This window comes from Puma concolor, chromosome D4 (assembly GCF_028749965.1).
Source record: "Puma concolor isolate L17-30 chromosome D4, mPumCon1.1.hap2, whole genome shotgun sequence".
Classification (NCBI taxonomy): Eukaryota; Metazoa; Chordata; class Mammalia; order Carnivora; family Felidae; genus Puma; species Puma concolor.
The window spans coordinates 25,605,470-25,627,304 of record NC_141679.1 but is presented as its reverse complement, the minus strand read 5'-3'; the positions used below and the strand labels follow the sequence as shown (position 1 = coordinate 25,627,304).

General features: G+C 40.9%; 1 protein-coding gene across 1 annotated transcript in view; it reads left to right on the top strand.

The window, feature by feature from the left end:
* SLC28A3 (solute carrier family 28 member 3) overlaps positions 1 to 18,612 on the top strand; it is a 59,105-nt gene extending 40,493 nt beyond the window's left edge. Inside the window, exons 11-18 of the mRNA XM_025931661.2 lie at positions 1,574 to 1,699; positions 3,338 to 3,468; positions 4,627 to 4,795; positions 5,428 to 5,625; positions 11,794 to 11,875; positions 12,801 to 12,899; positions 13,141 to 13,261; positions 14,102 to 18,612. Of these exons, the coding sequence (XP_025787446.2) occupies positions 1,574 to 1,699; positions 3,338 to 3,468; positions 4,627 to 4,795; positions 5,428 to 5,625; positions 11,794 to 11,875; positions 12,801 to 12,899; positions 13,141 to 13,261; positions 14,102 to 14,228 (1,053 nt within the window). The 3' untranslated portion in view covers positions 14,229 to 18,612. The remainder of the gene's footprint in view (positions 1 to 1,573; positions 1,700 to 3,337; positions 3,469 to 4,626; positions 4,796 to 5,427; positions 5,626 to 11,793; positions 11,876 to 12,800; positions 12,900 to 13,140; positions 13,262 to 14,101) is intronic.
* Positions 18,613 to 21,835: the final 3,223 nt, after the last annotated feature.

The following is a 21,835-nucleotide window of genomic DNA, read 5'->3' as shown; positions in this document are numbered from 1 at the left end:
AGGTCACCCACTCCTGTGGAGTTCACCACTTATTCTGAAGCTGCAAACATGTAACAGGGAGCCTCACATTCTGTGGTATAATGCTTGTGGTAATGAAAGAGACCAAGAAAGACTTTTCACCAATAACCCTGCAGCCGTATAAATACTTGAGATTATTCTCAACTTGTCTGAACTGGCCAACAGTCTGTCTTGGCTGGGCCTGAAGAAAAATGCTGATGAGCAAAAGCATTCTCATCCTTCTGATCCATCACATGGGTAAGTGTTTTGCCTGAAGCCCATTTAAGCAAGGAAGTATGCTGCTAGGGGGTGTCCTTCAAAACAGCAGCATTCCTATGGGGAGAATAAGTAAGATATGGTAATCATCCTCAATGCTCAGGGTATGTGGCTTTGGGAAAAATGGAATCACACACCCAGGAACCAAAGTATGAATGCTTGCCAGCACAGCTACTCAAGGAAATTGGATTTGAAGCAAAAAGCAACTCACCCAGAGAAGCACATGGCTCCAAGTCTGAGGCTTAGAATTGTTCCAGGCAGGCTGAGCCTTATTGGTAAGCCCAGCATGCTAGCCTGGAGTATAGTCTTTAGGGCAGGGCCCAGACTTCCTTCCCTAGGAGTTGAAATTATTATAATTATAGTCATAAAATCTCTCAGGACTAATTAGAACACCATCTTGACTTGATTACTCCTACCTGCGGGGTCAGAGGACTCATGTACTGAGTTTCTATTTAGTCCATGAAGTGAAGCTCAATACATTCAATCTTACAGAACAATTACAAATAATGAGGGGAAAATTGTAAAATTGCACACATGCTTCTGTGGTGCTCAATGTTATACTTAATATGCTAAAAGTACAGCTATTATTTCTGGAGAGCCCTACATTGTGGGCTGTCTGTCCTCCTTAATGGGATTCAAGCCTTTACAACTACACCCTCTCTAATTCCTTTCTACCCATGGGGAAGAGTGGGGCCTCTGAATTTCAACTAGGAAAGCGCCTGTGGGCACCTGCCCTTGCTATTGCTCGTATTTTTTTTATACTTGTGTCTCTACTTCCCTGTGGTTTAAGCAAAGAGGTTTATGGTCTGTCATAATGAAGCTGGAAGATGGGAGATCACAGTGACTTGGAAATCACCAGTTCAGAAGAGCAGGGCACAGTTACTTGGGCAATAGTGTTCCAACCTTAGAAAAATGTACCTGGCCATCAGACTCCAATCCTAGGTTGGTGGGGGCCGTGTATGAATTGGCCTTGCAAACTTTGCAAACCTCACACATAACTCTATATGCACACTGACAGAGTTCAACGACCCAGACATCGACGGTATGGGTTCTCAAATGAGCATGCCTCAGAACCACCTGGAAGGCTTGTTCACACACGATTGCTCGTCCCATTCTCAGCGTTGCTGAAGCGATTGAGTCTGAGAATTTGCATGTCTGACAAGTTCCCAGGTGATGTTGATGGAGCTGGTCTGTGGTTCACTCTTAGAAATACTGCTTTAGAAAATGGAATCTTGAGTAGATTGGAACACCTTCCTAAGATTTAAAAGGGGACGTTTAACCTGGTCTCACTTTGTTCCAGACGGAGTCTCCACTGCTGGTCCGACCCTACTTACCACACATCACCAAGTCTGAACTCCATGCAATCATGACCGCTGGGTTCTCTACCATTGCTGGAAGTGTGTTAGGTGCATACATTTCTTTCGGGGTAAGAATGTTTGAAGATAAATTTATGGAAAATTCAACCTCTTCTTTCTTTGCTGCTGTTGTTTCTGTGTTTTCTCTACCACTGCTGCTGGATAAGGAGGCCAAAAGAGTGTCCTTTTTGCTGAATATTTGGTCGTGGTTCCTTTGGCATTTGAATGGAGAGACCCTGAGGAGCTTTGTGGCTTCACTTTCAAAACCCTGCCACCTAAACGTGCATTATATCCGAATGTGGCAGAATGAAATCATATTATCAGCTTATTTTGGCTGAACATTCAAATATTTAAAAACAACAACAAAAAAAAAAACCCTATTACTGTCTCTAGTAAAGGCAGTGTAGACCAGAGGTCAGCAAGGTATGGCCCCTGGGACAAACTCGATTGCTCCCTTTTTTGGTAACTAAAGTTTGACAGGAAACCAGCTACTTCTCTTCACTTCTCTTTGGCAGCTTTCATGCTACAGAGTTGAGTAGCTGTGGCCTGAAAAAGCCAAAAATGTTTACTCTCTGGCCCTTCATAGAGAAAGTTTTCTGACCTGTGGCTAGTGCAGTGGGTCTCAAACCTTTCTGAACATTAGAACCATCTGATGCCCAGGCCCATACCACAGAGTAATTAAACCAGAATCTCTTAATATATATTAATATATTGATGTATTAATTAATATAATTAATATTAATATAATAATCAATATATTAATAATTAATTGATATAAGTATTAATATATTAATATATATTATATTATTGACAGCCAGTTTGAGAGCTGGTGGCATGTGGCATAGGGCTGCAGAACACAACTGATGCATGTGTCCCAAGCACAGAGCTTATAAGCCATGTGGCTTATAAGTGGAGAAATGGAAGAACATGCAGCTTTGTGACCCAGGTGACTTATACTTCTTATAAGATAGATGGGCTTTTTTTCCTCCATTTCATCCAGGCCTCAGAGAGCCAACCAACAGGGACAGGGAAGAGAAAAAGGGTGAAAGTGATCTTAGAATGGCAGTTCTACTGAATCCCTGGATGGTCCACTCTGCCACAACCGTAGGAATGCTGCCACCAAAAATGTGCAGGATGGAATAGGAGCGGGGAGGGATGTATGGATTCTAGAATTCTGAAAATACGAGGAAGAGAATGCAAAACCAAAATAACTTACAGATTAAAGGGACTCTGGATAAATGAATCTGGTATAAAGGCACCAAGGATTTCAGGAAAGCAAAAGGAAGACAGAGAGGGATCTATCCATGCCTGCATCCCCAGATGTTTCCCTATCTGCATTGATGATGTAGTGAAATATGGGCTTTAGGGACTATTTAAACATTCAAAAGGTCAACAGAGAGGTAGAGGAATCTTCTTTGGAAGTTCTTACAACACAGGATTAATTCTATTCTGAAATGATTGGATTTCGGTTTTATGCTTCTCCCCAAAGGATGTGGTCAATTAACACAAATTCCTCCCTTCCCCCTCTGACTCTCCAAGGTCATGCCGACTTTGCTCACTGAGTGTTTCCAAGCCTCCAAAGAAGCCCTTTACTGGCATAGGCTCAATTCCTGCCCTTCTCTTCTCTTGTAAGCCTTTCGGGCCATTTTCATTCTGAACACAACAGAAAGACTACACCTCAGTTGGTCTCCTTTCTCCTGAAATCACAGGTTTCAGCCTCCCACTTGTTAACTGCCTCAGTCATGTCCGCACCTGCATCATTGGCTGTGGCTAAACTCTTTTGGCCTGAGAGAGAAACACCTAAAATAACCCTCCAGAATGCCATGAAAATGGAAAGTGGGTAAGTGGGATGCATTCACCTACTTAATACAAGCTGGGGAGTTGGGGGTGGGGGGAAGGGGGTCCAAATTCAAAATACAGCAAAAAGTTGCCAATCGGAGAGCACAGCAAATTATGGTATTAAAGTGAATTTAATTTCCCAGTGACTATTAGACTTCACTAGACTTCCACAAAAATCTCTTTCCAATTCTTGAAAAACTTCCCAAATATTTGAATGTCAATACATTTCCTTAACTGTGCAATGTAGATATTTCATTTTAAATATATATGTTTATTGAGCCCAGACTTAAGACCATTGGAAAGACATAGGACAACCATTTCTGGAAGTTTCTTATATAACAAGGAGAATTAAGGTCGGGTATAAGTATCTTTAACCCCTCTTCAATTCGTTCTCTTTTGTCCTGTGCAAAAGAAAGAAAAAGGGGTGAAAAAGACAAAGGGATTTAGGATAGTCAAAAGAATTTAATTAAATGACAGAATCCACCAATGAACATGTTGCTGAGATTCATTCCTTGTCTGTATGTAGGGACAGTCAGAACCATGAGTGACAAGCAAGTTGTCAAAGAATACACATAGTGAATATGTGTGATTCCACTTATAAAGTTAGCAAATGTGTAAATATACACAGCATATTATTTAGGCATAAAATGATGTAGGAAAAATAAAAAGAAGGGGAATGATGAGCAATTTCTAGGGAGCCAGGTACCTCTGAGATTAAAGAGAAGAGAATGAGATTAAGGAAGCAGAGGCACTCAAAGGGGATGGTGATATTCCATTTCTTAAATGAGGTCATGGATATTCAGGCCTTCCTCGAATTATTAGTTCTTATACTGTGAATATTTTATAAATATTTTCTAGTAGCTACCTTCATACAATTTTTAAATCTACAATATTTTTATCTTTTCACAGATTTTTAACTATTAATCCTCCCCCCATTAACAGAGTAGTATAACAGTTAGACACCCATATACCCATCACCTACATTCAGCAATTATAAATGACATCATGATTTCATGGAATTTAGAAGAGTATTTTGACCCAGGCATGAGCCTGAGAGTTTGTCCAAACAAGTGAGCTCTGATCATGCCATTTCTACACCTGTGATGTCCGTCCGCTGACAACACCTGGGTAATTCTGGAATTGCTATTTTTTAATAAAGTGATTCAAGGAACCTCCTAGAAGCCGCAACGCAGGGAGCATCCTCATCCATCTCCCTAGTGGCAAACATAGCTGTGAACTTGATTGCCTTCCTGGCCCTGTTGTCTTTTTTGAATGCAGCCCTGTCCTGGTTTGGAAACATGTTTGACTACCCACAACTGAGTTTTGAGGTATAATTCTATCATGTCTCTTCTCCATTTTGTTTCTGCCTATATTTGTTTAAAAATAAAATAGGTCATGGGGCGCCTGGGTGGCGCAGTCGGTTAAGCGTCCGACTTCAGCCAGGTCACGATCTCGCGGTCCGTGAGTTCGAGCCCCGCGTCGGGCTCTGGGCTGATGGCTCAGAGCCTGGAGCCTGTTTCCGATTCTGTGTCTCCCTCTCTCTCTGCCCCTCCCCCGTTCATGCTCTGTCTCTCTCTGTCCCAAAAATAAATAAACGTTGAAAAAAAAAATTTAAAAAAATAAATAAATAAATAAATAATAATAATAAAATAGGTTTGTGAATTGCCTTCCCTAACAACCTATAGTATACTCTTACATAATGCACATGCCTGTCATGTATCTGCCACCCCCATCACCCTCCTTCCCCCAACATACAGCCATTCTCTCCTGACCCAGGAATCCAGGTTACCAATGCCGACCTTGACTCCTAATGGATAGAGATAGGTCAGACAATGTGAAGGGATTTCTGTGCTTAAAGGAGACACAGCGGCAGGGGTGGGGGATCTTATCACAAGCGTGAGGCAGAATAACCAGAAACAAATCACCATTCTAATAAAATATCTATTTTGGGGTTTTATAGATAATATGCTCCTACATCTTCATGCCCTTTTCCTTCATGATGGGAGTGGACTGGCAAGACAGCTTTATGGTTGCCAAGCTCATAGGCTATAAGACATTTTTCAATGAATTTGTGGCTTATGAACACCTCTCAAAATTGATCAACTTAAGAAAAGAGGCTGGACCCAAATTTGTGAATGGTGTGCAGCAATATATGTCAGTAAGTAACTGCTTTGATTTCTCAATACTTCTTCATCACATACATACACTCGTCAAACAGTACTACTGCTTCTGTGTATCAAGATAGGCACTTGGGGATACAACAGAGGACAAAACAGTCTCTGATCTCATGGGCTCATAGTGAACATAGTACCTCATAATTTTCAATGGCGTTGAACTAATCCATGTGTGTGTGTGTGTGTGTGTGTGTGTGTGTGTGTAGAGAAACACAGCTAATCCTTACGACTGTGATCATTTACTTTTGAGAGCTGTGGATCCGAATATAGAGTCATATGAACTGGGACTGGAATCAATCAATCAACAAATATTTGCCATATGCCTCCTATCTGCAATGCAGCTCTGCACTGAGGGAAGGAGTACTAAGGCATCTGCCCTCATGGGCTCATAGTCTAATCATCTTGAAAGTCTCTTCCTTCCAGCTTTTGAAATTCTATGAACTCTGAGGAACTGCCCAAATGCAAGACAGTCCCTGGACATCTTAAAGAAGTAGTGAGACACAAGTGGATGAGGGAAGAGAAAATCTTGGGAAGTGGTCTGAACTTTGGAGACAAACATCCTGTAATGGTGTCAGGACTTCAGGTCAATAGGCTGTAAGGAGATGGTCATGTCCACTTGGCCTTGGAAGGGCTAAGGGAACTCAGGGGTAGCCATTACTTAGGTCATATTATATAGCCACATCTCCAATGTTTACTTTCCTGAAGAACAGAATTGTCACACACGTGGAAAGTCTTAGGGAAATGGTGGACATTTCTGACCACCGCCATTCCTCATTGAAACAAGCCACTTGTGGGGCACCTGGCTGGCTCAGTCGGTTGAGCGTCCAACTTTGGCTCAGGTCAGGATCTCATGGTTTGTGGGTTCAAGCCCTGATACACGCCCTGTGCTGACAGCTCAGAGCCTGGAGCCTGTTTTGGATTCTGTGTCTCCCACTCTCACTCTGCCTCCCTCTCTCAAAGATAAGTAAACATTAGAAAACAAAATTAAAAATTTAAAAAGCCACTTGTAATTAAGGTTCTAGGCCTGTATTCAGCTTTAAAAGGAAAGAAAGAGGAGGAAAATCATGCTGCCCAAGGCTCTGAAATCGCCTGCCACTGGACAACACTACCATCTTCCCAGCAAAGGACCAAACATGCAAATTTACTCACATATACTACACAAATGGAACTGCCTACTCCAGGAGAGTACTGATCTGTGTTTTATGGTCCAGGTCGTTTGACCCACACATCGGATACAGTGGCTCTGTAGGTCTCCTGTTTTTCAATGTCTGTTCTTCAACTGGCCATGCAGTGCAGCTTGGCAGAATGTCTTCATTGTTTGGATGCCGCCACAAACCAGTGTGCTTCCGCGCCAAAAGTAAACAATAGGCTAAATTAAGTGAATTGCTTTCCATCCCCAACTGTCAGTTGCCAGGAGAAAGTAGTTTTGTTCATGAGCTGAGCAAGCTCACGATCCCAGCAGTACTGAGCGGGCTTGTGAACAGTTACTAAGAGAACAGAGACACAACAGTAGAGCTGATTTGGGTTGAGGGTGAGCCCCCACCAGAGTCCGACCCACAGGAGTGATCTGGAGACAGGAATTCAGTAGTTTCTGCTACTGTCGAGTCATAATGGCAAAAGCATTTTGTTTTTTCCCATTTCTTATTTCCGGTCGACAAAATGGGGATGAGTCCCTGCAGTTTTTGTTTACCAACCAACAAGCAGTGGGGATGTCACAGCATCTCCTGGAAAAGGCAACACATGACTGAAGCGTAAGATCTGGGTCCCTGAAGCAAAACCCAGTGTTGTCCAGGTCAGAATATGTACGTAGCATGTCATCTGCAAAATGAGCTCTTCCTTACCCCATCGTCTTTTCTTTCCCAAAATAAAAGTAATACTTTGTGGCATAAAAACAGACACTCAGATCAGTGGAACAGAATAGAGAACCCAGAAATGGACCCACAAACATATGACTAACTAATCTTTGACAAAGCAGGAAAGAATACCCAATGGAATAAAGACAGTCTCTTCAGCAAGTGGTGCTGGGAAAACTGGACAGCGACATGCAGAAAAATGAACCTGGACCACTTTCTTATACCATGCACAAAAATAAACACAAAATGGATGAAAGACCTAAATGTAAGACAGGAAGCCATCAAAATCCTTGAGGAGAAAGCAGGCAAAAGCCTCTTTGACCTTGGCCCAACAGCAACTTCTTACTCAACCCATCTCCAGAGGCAAGGGAAACAAAAGCAAAAATGAACTATTAGCACCTCATCAAAATAAAAACCTTCTGCACAGCAAAGGAAACAATCAGCAAAACTAAAAGGCAAACGATGGAATGGGAGAAGATATCTGCAAATGACATATCAGATAAAGGGTTAGTATCCAAAACCTATAAAGAACTTATCAAACTCAACACCCAAAAAACAAATAATCCAGTGAAGAAATGGGCAAAAGACATGAATAGACACTTCTCCAAAGAAGACATCCAGATGGACAACCGACACATGAAAAAATGCTCAACATCACTCATCATCAGGGAAATACAAATCAAAACCACAATGAGCTACCCCCTCACACCTGTCAGAATGGCTAACATTAACAACTTTGCGCTGCTGGTGGGAATGCAAACTGGTGCAGCCACTCTGGAAAACAGTATGGAGGTTCCTCAAAAAAGTAAAAATAGAACTACCCTACGACCCAGCAACTGCACTAGTAGGTATTTATCCAAGGGATACAGGTATGCTGTTTCAAAGGGACACATGCACCCCAATGTTTATAGCAGCACTATCAACAATAGCCAAAGTATGGAAAGAGCCCATCCATAGATGAATGAACGGCTAAAGAAGATGTGGTATATATATACAATAGACTATTACTTGGCAATCAAAAAGAGTGAAATCTTGCCATTTGTAACTACATGGATGGAACTAGAGGGTATTATGCTAAGCGAAATTAGTCAGAGAAAGACAAATATCATATGACTTCACTCATATGATGAATTTAAGATACAAAACAGACAAACACAAGGGAAGGAAAGCAAAAATAATATAAAAACAGGGAGGGGGATAAAACATAAGAGACTCTTAAATACGGAGAGCAAACAGAGGGTTGCTGGAGGGGTTGTGGGAGAGGGGATGGGCTAAATGGGTAAGAAGCATTAAGGAAATCATTGTTGCATTATATGCTAACTAACTTGGATGTAAATTAAAAAAAATGTTTAAGTAATACTTTGTATATTTATTTGTCTACACTTAATTTATACATACCATCATACAGAATTCAAAAGGCACTAAAAGGTGAAAAGGAAAAGGAAGTCACCACCCTATATCTCTGCCACTCGGCTCTTCTCCCTGTAACCATAACACTCATTGTTCTTAAACTTGCTCTTTGCACATAATAACCTGTCTCAGATCCCTTTCCCCATCAGTGTCTGTGAAATAGTAGTCTATGGTATGAACACACCATTATTTAATTTAACCAGTCCCTTGTTGATGGACACTGTTATCCATTTTCTGCCATTGGAAGTAATGCAATGACTGTCCTTGTACGTATGGTATCTCTGCTCATGTGCAAGAACTGCATGATGCATTATTATTTTCCCAGTGCAGCTCTTCCCATCACGTAATCTTGCACATTTATGGGGGAAGGCAAAGTGGAATCGTTTCAGCCTCCTTTTCCTCTTATTTTAAAACCTTACATGGCCACATCTGTGTATCCCCTTCCCACAGATCTCCAAAAAGAGGAAAGAGGAATCTCAAGCACTTTGTGCCATCTTCCTCCCCACAGTCTCTTAATAAGCCTGCCTGTTTTTGAAGCTTATTGAACTAAATGAAAAGCACTAGAGAGAGCAGGGAATGACAATGAGCTCCGGAAACAGCGGACTGCTCAAATACTTGAAATATTTTTTCCTGCCTGCAATATGCACACTGATTGAAAATTTCAACAAAGGCATTCTCAGAAACCACGAAAGAGAAGAGGGTCCTTATAATCAACAAAAAATTTACCATGACCACTTGAGTCTTGAATGTGAGCTTTAAAAAATCCAGTTAGTTGGGGAGGTGGGGGGTGGAGGATAAAAAGGCACCACTACTTTTGAATGTAGTATTTTCCTGGTCTGTTCTTTAAACCAAATCACAGATTTTTCAGGATTTTGGAAAAGAAAATAATTGCCTCAGTTGTGTGGGTGCCTTTGCCAGATTGGGTGACCTTCTGGTGGACCATAGAGTCCACTGAATCTTCTGAGTGTCCTGTGGTCAGTCCCTCAACCTGAGAAAGAATGATCTGTCCTGAGCAGCACCTCCTGGCTATCAGAATAGAGCCAGAGGGCTATGTTCACGCTTCTATGAATTTACCTTCCATCTTCCTACTGCCCTGTGAAAGGACTCATTCATTCTCTTACTTCTAAAGGGGCACCTAATATTCCTATGGGATGGTTAGAGCTGGGGACCAAAGAAAGGCAAGCACACTACCACAGCCAGCATGAAAGGAACTCCTAAGATATCTGTGAGTTTCCATTTTATTAATATAATTCCTTTTCACAGAAGTATAATTCACATACCAAAAAAGGCCCTTTTTTGGTGTATATACAAGTTTTGATCAATGTATCATCTGTGTAACCACAACCACAATGAACATATAGAACATTGCTATCACAGCTAGGAATTTTCTGTCCTGGCAAGTTGCAGTCAAAAATACCCCCACCCACCTCCTCATTCCCAGACAGCCTGACCCTTCTTTCACTCTAGATTACTTTTGCTTGTAAAATTTCATACAAATGGACTCGCTTCATCTTGTTTCACGCATCCATTATTTTCCTTCCTACCACAGAGTAGTATTCTGTCTTAGGGATATCCATAATTTGTTGATCCACTTGCCTGTTGCTTTGGGTTGCTTCCAGCTTGAAGCTGCTATGAATACAGCTGCCATAAACACTCACGTACAATCTTCTTGTGGACATATGTTTTTATTTCTCCCGGGAAAATTCCAAAGAGTGTTATTGCTGGGTCATACAGGCTATGCCTATTAACTTGATAGAAACTGCCGAGTATGTTTGTATTTTATAAACAGGCTGTGTCCTGTTACATTCCCAACAACAATGTACAAGATTTCCAATTGTTCCACATCCCCATCAACACTTGGTATTGTCCAATTTTTTTAGCCATTTTAGTGGTATCTTATTGTTTTGATTTGCATTTCCCTGGTGACTAATGATGTCAAATATCTTCTCGTGCTTTTTGACCATTTACATGTCTTTTGTGAAATCTCCTTAACTGTTTTTTATCGGGTGCTTGTCTTCTCATTAAATTATAACAGCTTGGGGTACCAGGGTGGCTCAGCTGGTTGAATGTCCGACTCTTGATCTTGGCTCAGGTCACGATCTCAAGGTTCATGAGTTCAAGCCCCATATTGGACTCTGTGCTGACAGGACAGAGCCTGCTTGGAATTCTCTCTCTCTCTCTCTCTCTCTCTCTCTCAAAATAAATAAATAAATAAATAAATAAATAAATAAATAAATAAATAAATAATAACAGCTCTTTGTACATTCTAAGTAAGTCCTTTGTCTCACAAATGTAATGTGAGTATTTTCTGGGACCAACTTTATATCTTCAGTAGCTAGCACTGTGCCTGGCACATTATAGCAGGTGGCCAGGTCATACTGAACATTAGAAGTTTTCATCAGGGACACCTTGATGGCTCAGTCACTTAAGCTTCTGACTTCGGCTCAAGTCATGATCTCACATTTCACCAGTTCTAGCCCTGCATTGGGCTCCATGCTGATAGCGCGTGGCCTGCTTGAGATCCTCTCTCTCTTTCTCTGACCCTTCTGTGCTTTCTTGCTTGCTCTCTCTCTCTCTCTCTCTCAAACTAAATAAACTTAAAAAAAAAGTTATCATTGGGCAGAAAGTAGCATTTGTAGAGGCCAAGACTACCAATTCCAACTCCTTTATAGAGAGTCTCTGAATCCACACAGCCCCTTTCTCTCTCTCAAAATTCAAGGGGAAATGGAAAAAAAGAGTCTACAAACCAACAGGTGTTTGACATCACACACTGCACATTTACTCGCCAATATTGATTTCATAGTCAGAAAAGGAAGCCTAGTTAGGATATCAGATTTACTAAGCTGGGTCACACCATGTATACATCTATATGTTTATGCTTATTTACAGATTCGTTCTGAGACAATTGCCACTTATGCTCTCTGTGGCTTTGCTAATTTCGGTTCCCTAGGAATAGTGATCGGCGGACTCAGTAAGTGAAAAGAATATACTTTCAATATCCATCTTGCTCTGTAACATTATTTGTGTCAGGGGAAAAAAAGGCCCTGGGACAGGAATAAATCCTTTGGGGTCCATTTTTCATCCCTGCTCTGCAATATAGTTTTCCCATGTATATCCAAGCCAACCTCAGGAAGAATTTGTCCAAATGTACAAGTTCTTCTCCACCCAGGGGTGAGATAGGTTCCACTTTGTATGCCAATTGCAGATTTCTAACGGTCAGGTGAGGAAGGATTCTGAGGCCCAATGAAAGTGGGAAAATGCTGTGAATAGTTAGTGATGTCTGCACAGAAGTAGATGGTGACGATGAGTTGCAGATCTTTGGATCTTTCCTTGAAATTTGTTTGGCCTTGCATGCCCTCCATATACTATGGTGAAATTTAGGATAAAACTTAGGACTTGTTTCCTCTGTAGAAAATGGAAGAGTCTGGGGTGCCTGGGTGGCTCAGTTAGTTGAGTGTCCAACTCTTGATTTCGGCTCAGGTCATGATCTCACGGTTTGTGAGTTTGAGGCCTGCGTAGGGCTCTGCACTGACAGCCCAGAGACTGGTTGGGGTTCTCTCTCTCCTTCTCTCTCTGCATCCCCCTTCCTCTCTATCTCACTCTCTCTCTCTCTCAAAAATAAATAAGTAAACTTAAAAAAAAATAAAAAGAAAATGGAAACCTCTGGGCCTTCTTGTATGAACAAGTTTCTTCCCTTCCTCCCATGCCAGAGAACTTCTCTGGACATGCAACTAATTCATCACTAAGCTCTTGAATCTTGATTTTCCCAGCTAATTTGGAAAAAAAGAAAAGTCACTGACCTGACATGCCTAGCCTCAGAACAGTTCTCAGAGGCTGGGAATTTGGAATTCTAATTAACAGTCTCAACATTAATCTCATATTTTCATGTTCCCCAGCATCCATGGCTCCTTCCAGAAAGCATGATATCGCCTCAGGGGCAGTGAGAGCTCTGATCGCTGGGACCGTCGCCTGCTTCATGACAGCCTGCATTGCAGGTACCGCCTGCTGTCCTCTGTGTCCTATCTCCCCAAATCCACAGAATGGCAGCTTTTAGGGGGGGGGGGGCATGCCTCCAACCCAAATGTGCAGCATATGCCACCACAGAAAGCTGAGAGGCAGAGCTGCTGTTGAGCATATTGCCAAGTGAATTGTGCAGAGCATGGTGGAGAAGCTAAGAACAGAAGGAAGGCTCGGTAACATTAATTAATAAAATAAATGGCACTTTTCCACTTCCAGGGATGCTCTCCAGCACCCCAGTAGACATCAACTGCCATCTCATTTTGGAGAATGCCTTCAATTCCAGTTCGCCTGCAAACACCACTGAGGTGGTATCTTGTTGTCAAAGTCTATTGAACAGGTAGTGTATTCTTGGTTATAACTTCTGCCATTAGTAATAGACATATTAGGCCTAAAGATGCAATCCACTTCTTTTTATAACTTTATAACTGTTTAAAAATGAGAACTTGTGCAGCAATTCTAAACCACCTTTCATTTTGACATTTCTCAGCTAAGACTAGGATCTATAATACTAGCTAGTGCTGCGCAAGCATTTCTTATGCCCCAACTTTGCGATAGGCACTTTGTATGAATTCTCTCACTTAAACCTTGAAACCACAGCATAAGTTTGGAACTATTGCTCTTTTTAGTGTTTGATAAACTTGGGGCTGGAGAAGGCTCTACCACTTTCCCAAGCAAAATGAATGTAAGCACAATCAAGATACAAAATTTAGGTTTTTCTGCCCACAGAGCCCATGCCCTTGACTAGCTAGCTGGTACTGCCTCTCTTTCAAGGGGATCAAGCCGTGCAGGCTGTCCTGACGACATGGTGACAGTGATGATGTTGGGCTACAGTGCATGACAGACCACCAGTGACCCTTACTGGCCACTCTCACCCTCTATAGTTTCTATCTGCAAAATCAATATCCCTACCCTAGGTGACCTTCTTAAGGTGCAGGTGTTTTATGAGGATTGATTCTTTGTTTATTCTGGAAGACAGAGGGGGAATCCTTGAGGCCAAACAGGATTTCAAAGTCAAAAACTAATTCTCTGGTGCCTCTGTCCTTAATCCACCCTAACCTGAATGTGAGGGAAGAAATCAGCTTCCTGCCCTTTGCTACTTTTAATGTGTCATCTTCTGCTCATCTACTGTCTCTGTCTTCAAAGACTCAACTAACTGTTTTATTCAACTTTCCACCAGCACTATTGTCAATGGTCCTGGTGACGTCATCCCAGGAGGAAACCACACCTTGACTTCTTTAAGGGGCTGCTGCACATTGCTGACTCCACCAACACTGAACTGCAGTTGGATCCCTAATGCATTTTGAGTTCAGCTACTTCTCCAACAGAACTCTAGGTACAGTTGCTGAATTTTCTAGTTTGGGGAGGAAAAGAAAAACTGTTCTTCACAGATGGAAATTCCCATCATGGAATCAGCTTTCACTGGAAAGAAGAAAAACAGGAATGAACACTGCAGATCTCCAGCATCATCCCCCTCTCCGGCCCTCCCTTCCCCAAACCCTTCCCCACTGACAACCACTATAATATCTCAAGATGTGTCTCCAGTCCCAGAGATGTTTTCTGACCCTAGAATTTTATGATAGTTTGACCAGAATACAGATATAAATGGTTGCTCATGACAACGGGACTATGGCTCAGCCACACCCAGAGTGGCTCACTTCTCAAACATCTCAGGGGAAGTCACTGCATTCACCTGGACCTTGAATCTCACATGGAGAATCGTTTATCACCCAGTCATTGCCTGCCCTGGGGAGGTCCTACAGAAATCAAGAGTGCACCAGGATTACATTTAGACCGTTCTAAAACCAGGTTTTAAATCCCATGTGCTTAGTTAGACCAGTCAGCTTACCCCCAAACTATGGTGTAATAACAAATAAGCCAAAAACCGTGGTGACTTACAAGTTTATTTTTCCCCTCACACCATATGCTTATGGAGGGTTGATTTGGGCTGTATTTCATGTTGTCTTCACTTCCAGAACCCAGGCTAAAGGAGCAGCCACTATGTGGGGTATACTGGGACAGGGGGGGAAAGGTGGCCCTTAAATTTTCTGCTAGGGAGAACCCTTCACTTCTACTACCTTCCATTACCTGAAGTTAATCATATGACAAGCACAATGTCAATGGTTATGGATGAATTATCCTGTCCTCGGGAGGGATAGTGAGTATTTTGAAGAAACAACATGATATACTATGTGGATGCATGATTTCCATGTTTCCCTTCAATGTGTCAACATGTTATAGAGTGTAACTGAAAGCCTACTCATGCATAAATTTGGTTATGTTACTGGTGACAACACAGGAAAATGGCACTACTTTTCATTCAAAAGGCCACTTAAGGACCATTTGAGAAGAGGAATAATTCCTGGTTATTGAAACCCTTCCACCAATACTTCCATTAACCAGGAAAGAATCAGCATCAAAGTTGCTTACTGAGTATCAAAGAAGAACCTTAATGGGTTCTGAGATTTGATATGTGTCAGAAGAAGAATCCAGAGTCAATGGCAGGGTGCTCTTTAATGAAATGCTCATTGCCAATTCTCTTAATAGCTCAAAGACCACATTGTGTGAGGAAACACAAATACCAATGACTGAGCCAAAAGGTGATTCACAAGTAAGAAAAAATGCGGGAAAAGGTTTGGGAATACCTGAAGTAATTTATTTTATTTATGCTTTCTTTCTTGTTCATGCACAACTTTTTGAAATATATATGTAAATACCTTGGGGCGTGTGTGTGTGTGTGTGTGTGTGTGTGTGTGGCGGTGGTGGTAAAGGATGAAATTAAATACCCAAAGGATTCTTAAATTTTTTTTTAATGTTTATTTATTTTTGACAGAGAAAGAGAGAGTGTGTGAGGGGGGCAGGGGATAGAGAGAGAGGGAGACACAGAATCTGAAGCAGTCTCCAGGCTCCAAGACCTGAGAGAAAGTCACACACTTAACCTACTGAACCACCCAGATGCCCTGAAAAGACTCTTTATCTCAAGTATAATACACTCGGATATTTCTAACTATTGATCATTTGTATCAAATTATTCTTGGAACTCATGTGCCCTTGCAAAATTTAGACTTTATTTTAGGAAAACATATTTGCATGACTTTTCCCTCTGCTCTCTGTGTTTTTTGTGTCACCCTTCATAAAAGCCTGTGATGTAGTACGTCAAGGGTGCCAGTTATTCGTATGTTGGTTCTCTCTGGTCTACTATGACTATTGTTTTTCTAACTCTTTTTTACCTCATTTTAATTCTTTGTATTTTCCTATGTTGTTTTATTCCTGACACTCTCTTCTTATTCCTTCTCAAAGATATTTGTTGTTTCTAGCGTGCCTCTCTGGCCAACTAATTTGCAAAGTCTGCCTGTTGCCATTATCGTTCTTTGGATGTTGATGGCTCTTCTCCACACTCTTTTATTTCAAGGAAAACTTAATCCTCACTGTCCTGTTTTTTCAAGTCTTCTTTTTTCAAGTGCAGAATGTAATACCCATTTGTAATAAAAAGGGACAAACACACACAGACCTTTCTTCAAACACACATAAGAGTGTTGAGGAGTTGTTGCTTCTACATAGCTAGAATGAGTCTACTTACATATCACCTTCAACTTCTTTTCACTTGGCAATATACCTTGGACATTCCTACCAAGTTATTATATATAGTTCTAGCTCTAGCCTTCCCTTCCCACGTGTGTGTGTGTGTGTGTGTGTGTGTGTGTGTGTGTGTGTGGTGTCTGTGAGAAAGAGAGAGAGTTAAATATCTTTTCTTTCTCCTTCCCTCCTTTTCCCTGTCTCTGGCCTACCACACATGGGTAACCCTAGTTAGATAACCTGATATATACCTTTCTGTACTTTCCTTTCACGTTCGGATCATATTTTATAAACATATCTATCATTGAGGATTTTACCATACTGGAGCTACTCACATTTCTCTATAGTTTACTTTTCTTCTATAATAAAACTTTGTGAATATTCAAGTCCACTGACAAAACTTTAATAATTTTTTTCAAAGGCATCATAATACTCCATGACATATTATGTATCTGCATTAACCACTCCGTTCAGGACAAGGATCCACTTTGGGGGTTTGGTTTTGTTTGAGGACTACTTTGAATCGTATCTGCCCACTTACTTTGCATATTAGTGATTTTATTCTATAGCAGTGCTATCTGACAGAAGTATAATGGAAGTCACATGTGATATAAAATTTTCTAGTGACCACTTTAAAAATGTACAAAGAAACTGGTAAGATTAATTTTAATAATGTATTTGACCCAATATATCCATGATATTATCATTTTAATGAATTATTTTATATTCTTTTTATTGAAATAAGCCTTTAAAATCTAGTATATATTTTATACCTAGAGCATACACTAAGACACTATATTTTTATTGGCAATACTCGGTCTGTATTTGGATTCCATATAATTTACAGTTGAAAAGGAAATGCATACACCCAAATTGTTCCAAACACACTCAAAAGCTTTCCAATAACTGAAATGAGTATCAGTTGTTAAAGTAAAATTTTAGTTCCTCAGTTCCACATATGAAATAGTTCCACAATTCAATTATTAGTAGCTACCATATTAGACAGTGCAATTCTATAAGATGGTTTTCTAGGTCCACTAAAGTGCCACATAGATTTGGTGTTAGTATATGTTGCCAGATTGCTTCTTGGAGAAATATGTTGTCTTGACTTTTACCTGCTTTGTGATATAATCTTTCCAATGTGTTTTATTCATCTACCTCTGTGTGTAGGTGTGATATTTCTTGTCAAATGCTACATGTTCACATAAATCTCATGCGGATTTCTTTTTTAATACTTTCCATCCTTGAACTGAGGAGGGCATATTATTCCTGCGTCATATGAGAAAGAACAGTAAGGGTACGGACAAGACGAACGAGTTGGTGACCACTTTGGACCTGTTGCATCCAGAAACCTTATCAAGCCCCTGTCCATGTTGAATGGCTCGGGACTGGTTGAAAGTTTCCATCCTCCCAGTGAAACCACTTCATGGAATTTTTGGTACATGGTGATGTCTCCACTTTTCTTTGGCAAACGTAAAAGCTAGAGGGCTGTTTGTTCCTCCTGATTTGTCCTACACTGACCTACCCATAGTCCTCTAAGATGGCAAAGTTGGGACATTTGTATGCTTCCTATATGTTCATTCAATTGTTGTCTGAGGTCACTCAATGCTGACAGCATGTTGCTGTGAATCTATGCACCCTGAGCTTCTTTCAAGACAAGGCTGTGACATCTATTTTGAAGAATTCTACACTCTGTCTAGTCTGCCCATGAAATTTGAAGTCCCCAGACTTCTCTCTGTGTCTATCTTGACACCAATACAGCTTTCACTAATCTGAAAGCCCTTTTTTTCAAATGTTTTTATTTATATTTGAGGAGAGAGAGACAGACAGAGAGAGAGAGAGAGAGAGAGAGAGAGAGAGAGAGAGCAAGTGGGGGAGGGGCAGAGAGAGAGGGAGACAGACAGAATCCAAAGCAGGCTCCAGGCCCTGAGCTGACAGCACAAAGCCCTATGTGGGGCTTGAACTCATGAGCGGTGAGATCATGACCTAAGCCAAAGCTGGACGCTTAACCAACTGAGCCATCCAGGCGCCCCTGAAAGCCCTTTTTTAAACACAGTATTGTGGGTCCAGATATGAGTATTTCCTACTTTTAATGAAAATGAAAGTTTGCTTTTCTGCTGCTTATTCTCATTTTCCGTCGGTTTGCAAAAGGAGAGGGAACCAGAAATGGCATTTCTCTCACCAATCCAGAAACTATGGTTCCAAACAAATTCTCTGGGCCTGCGGAGGCCTTATAGTCCCAGCAAAGAATAAATTGTAGCCATGGGGTATGGAGAATTTTCTTTGATTTTTTTTATATTCCATTGGTAAAATCAGTATATCCAAGCAGTGAAGTCTGAGTGAGAAGGTCTCCGTAACTACCCAGATTACTAACATGCATTCATTTTGCAAATGCTCCCAACTCATTGCTTTATATTTCTGTAGTTTAATGAGGCTGGTAGGCCACTGTGAAGGGCTTAAGATGTACACTTGCCTAGTGAGACTGACTTCCAATTACAGAACAATTCCCAAATCAGCCCTGCTTGTAAAGGAGGTATTGACGGACACAGTGTGCCAGGAACTACCCTAAGTGTTTTGGAGGCAGGGAAGGAGAGGCAATCGTTCACATTTTAAACAGGCAGGAGCACAGGACTTAAGAAATGTCTGGAACAGGTGCACCATATGGTGCTAATGAACCATATGGTCCTGAGAAAAGCTACTTTTTTACAACCTGTTACTTAATTTTGAAAAATGTTTTAAGCTCAGGCAGGAAGGAAAGTATACACTTAGCCCTTCTTTTTCTGGACCTTAAGACAGCATAAGTTTATGATAATTATGTTTCCTTTTATACTACAAGGCAATATGATTGACCTCTGGATGTAGAGTGATTAATTTCAACCTCAGTCATTAGTGGACTACTTAGCATTTTCATTTCAAGGGACTCTAGAAAGTAAACAATGAATCTGCACCAAGCCAGCCCCTTTTACACATTATGCCTTTTGCAAAATGGGAGGACAAGTTTCTAATAGTGGGGATACAGCCTGTAATCACAGAACACAGAAAAGCATTTAAATGTCAACCTCTTAATATAGTGCTCTGGCAATGGACAACCAGCCACTTTACCATGAGAAACCAAGATTAGGGAAAAACCTATCACTTGCAAGCTATGTTAATATGCAAGATCAGCCCTACATCTTCCATGTGCTGGGCATGCTTCCAGTAATTTCCATAAAATAAGAGGATTGTAGAATCCTAGGTCATTCAGAAATGTTTTCATCTCCTCTAGCCACCCCCTACCCCAGTCACATTAGAGTCACCAAACCCGTAGATTATAATGGCTAAGAGGAGAGTTGGGGGCAGTATTCCTTGGTCTAATCTAAGTCCCTTCAACTGCAGACTATCCACCTCATTCCATAATTGTTTGCCCATATGTCTGTCTGTCCACTAGACTATCAATTCCTATGTGTATCTCCAATACCTAGCACCTAGCATCTAGCAGACATTCAATAAATATCTTCTCATGCATTGAATAAACAACGACAAAGGTCAGCCAAATGGCTGACTTTCACATAAGCAGGAACAGTTAATTGGATCACTTTTAAAAACTTTTAAAAATCTCATCAAAAATTCATACTCGTGATAAAAATTGCAAATGGTATGCAAGTGTATAACTGAGAGATTGGAAACTTTCTTCCAACTTCTATGTAGTCCCCATAGTTAGCCACAGTTAACACTTTGGTGTCATGGCTAATTTTTCTCTTTATGATAAACTACAGTAAGTTATAACAAACTAAACTGGATGAGTCTTCTTTCAAGCTCAATGCCTGAATCACTTTCATATTCCATCTGTTGGCAACATCAGGCACGTCTTGTTTGCTTGTCTTGTAACACTGTATGGTACGATGATTAGCAAGCCAAGTTCAGGAGCCTGGCCTTCCTGATAACCTGCAAGGCCAGTCTACTATTTACTAATGTTTCCTATGTTGAAGCTAAATGGAATCGTTAAAAGCATCCTAATCCCCGCTTCAAAAAAAAATTTTTTTAGCAAATTTTAAAAATTCCTAATCCCCAATGTAAATAGGTATATTTTAAACAGCCAGATTCCTTGTGCTTAATTGAGCAACTGTTCTGCTATTGGATTTGGAAAAGCTCTTATAGTAAATGGAAAACAACAAGCCAGTTGCTGCTGCTGACAGGGGTGGGAGGGAGTATGTTTCAGCAGCTAAGAATCCACCTCTGGAGCTGAACTGCCAGGGTTCAAACCCTGGCCCCGGACACTAGTTCCATTACCTTAGAAATTCCGATGACCTCTCTATGCCTCATTTTCCCCATCTGTAAAATCAAAATAAACCTATCTCCTCCCCCATATTTTTTATGAGAAGTAAATGAGTTAAGTCATGTAAAGCACTTAGAAGAATGCCTCCCTGAGAAAGCCTATAAAATACACTCCTTTTCGTCATTGAAGTATAATATATATATGGTAAATGCACAGATTCTAAGTGTACAGTTTGATGAGTTTTGACAAACGGATGCACCCGTATGGCTATCATCCCACATCCCAAGATGTGGCTCCATCATCCCAAGATGGAGCATGTTTCCATGATTTCAGAAAGTTCCCTGGGAATCTACCCGCCCCTCCCAGAAAAGCCGGATTTTCTTTTCCCCCTCCCAAGATTGGTTCAGATAAACAGCTCAGACGGAACTTCATATAAATGGAATCACACAGCAAATGCCTGCTTGTCTCTCGCTTCAGCATAAGGTATTTTAGCTTTATCGAGTGGGCCACTCTTTTATTGTTGTCATTACATCGTATGAATGTACCACTATTTATCTGTCCATTCTGCTCCTGATGGACATTTAGGTTGTTTTCAGTTTTTGCAGAATACACATTTTTGGAAAAAAAAAAAGCTTCCATTTGCCACACATTCTTAGGTGTTTCAAAAGACTTTAAGCTTAGGAAATATAAATTGGAATGTGAAGAAGGCATTGGTTAGCCACATGGGGGTTGGTTTGCTCCTTATTGCCCTTTCTCTCCCTCATAATCTTGCTGAGTCTTTTTATTTATATGTTGTTCTTCACGGGGATTTTCAAGATGGTTGGCTTCAGGTCACAGACTGGAAGATCAGTGATGATGGAGCCTGGGAAGGGAATAACAGGGAAGCTAGAGGACCAAGAGTGACCTCTTGACTGAAGAAAGTGTTGGTTTGCTTGAGGCTACACTACATAATGGTAGTGTATTTCACCGTACTGCATTTTGAGAAAATTCACTCGGCTTTTCTAAGTCTCAAATAAAAGTAAAATTTACATTAGCATTTGACCTCATAGAACTATAGTGCTGGAATATGAATTAAAAATACAA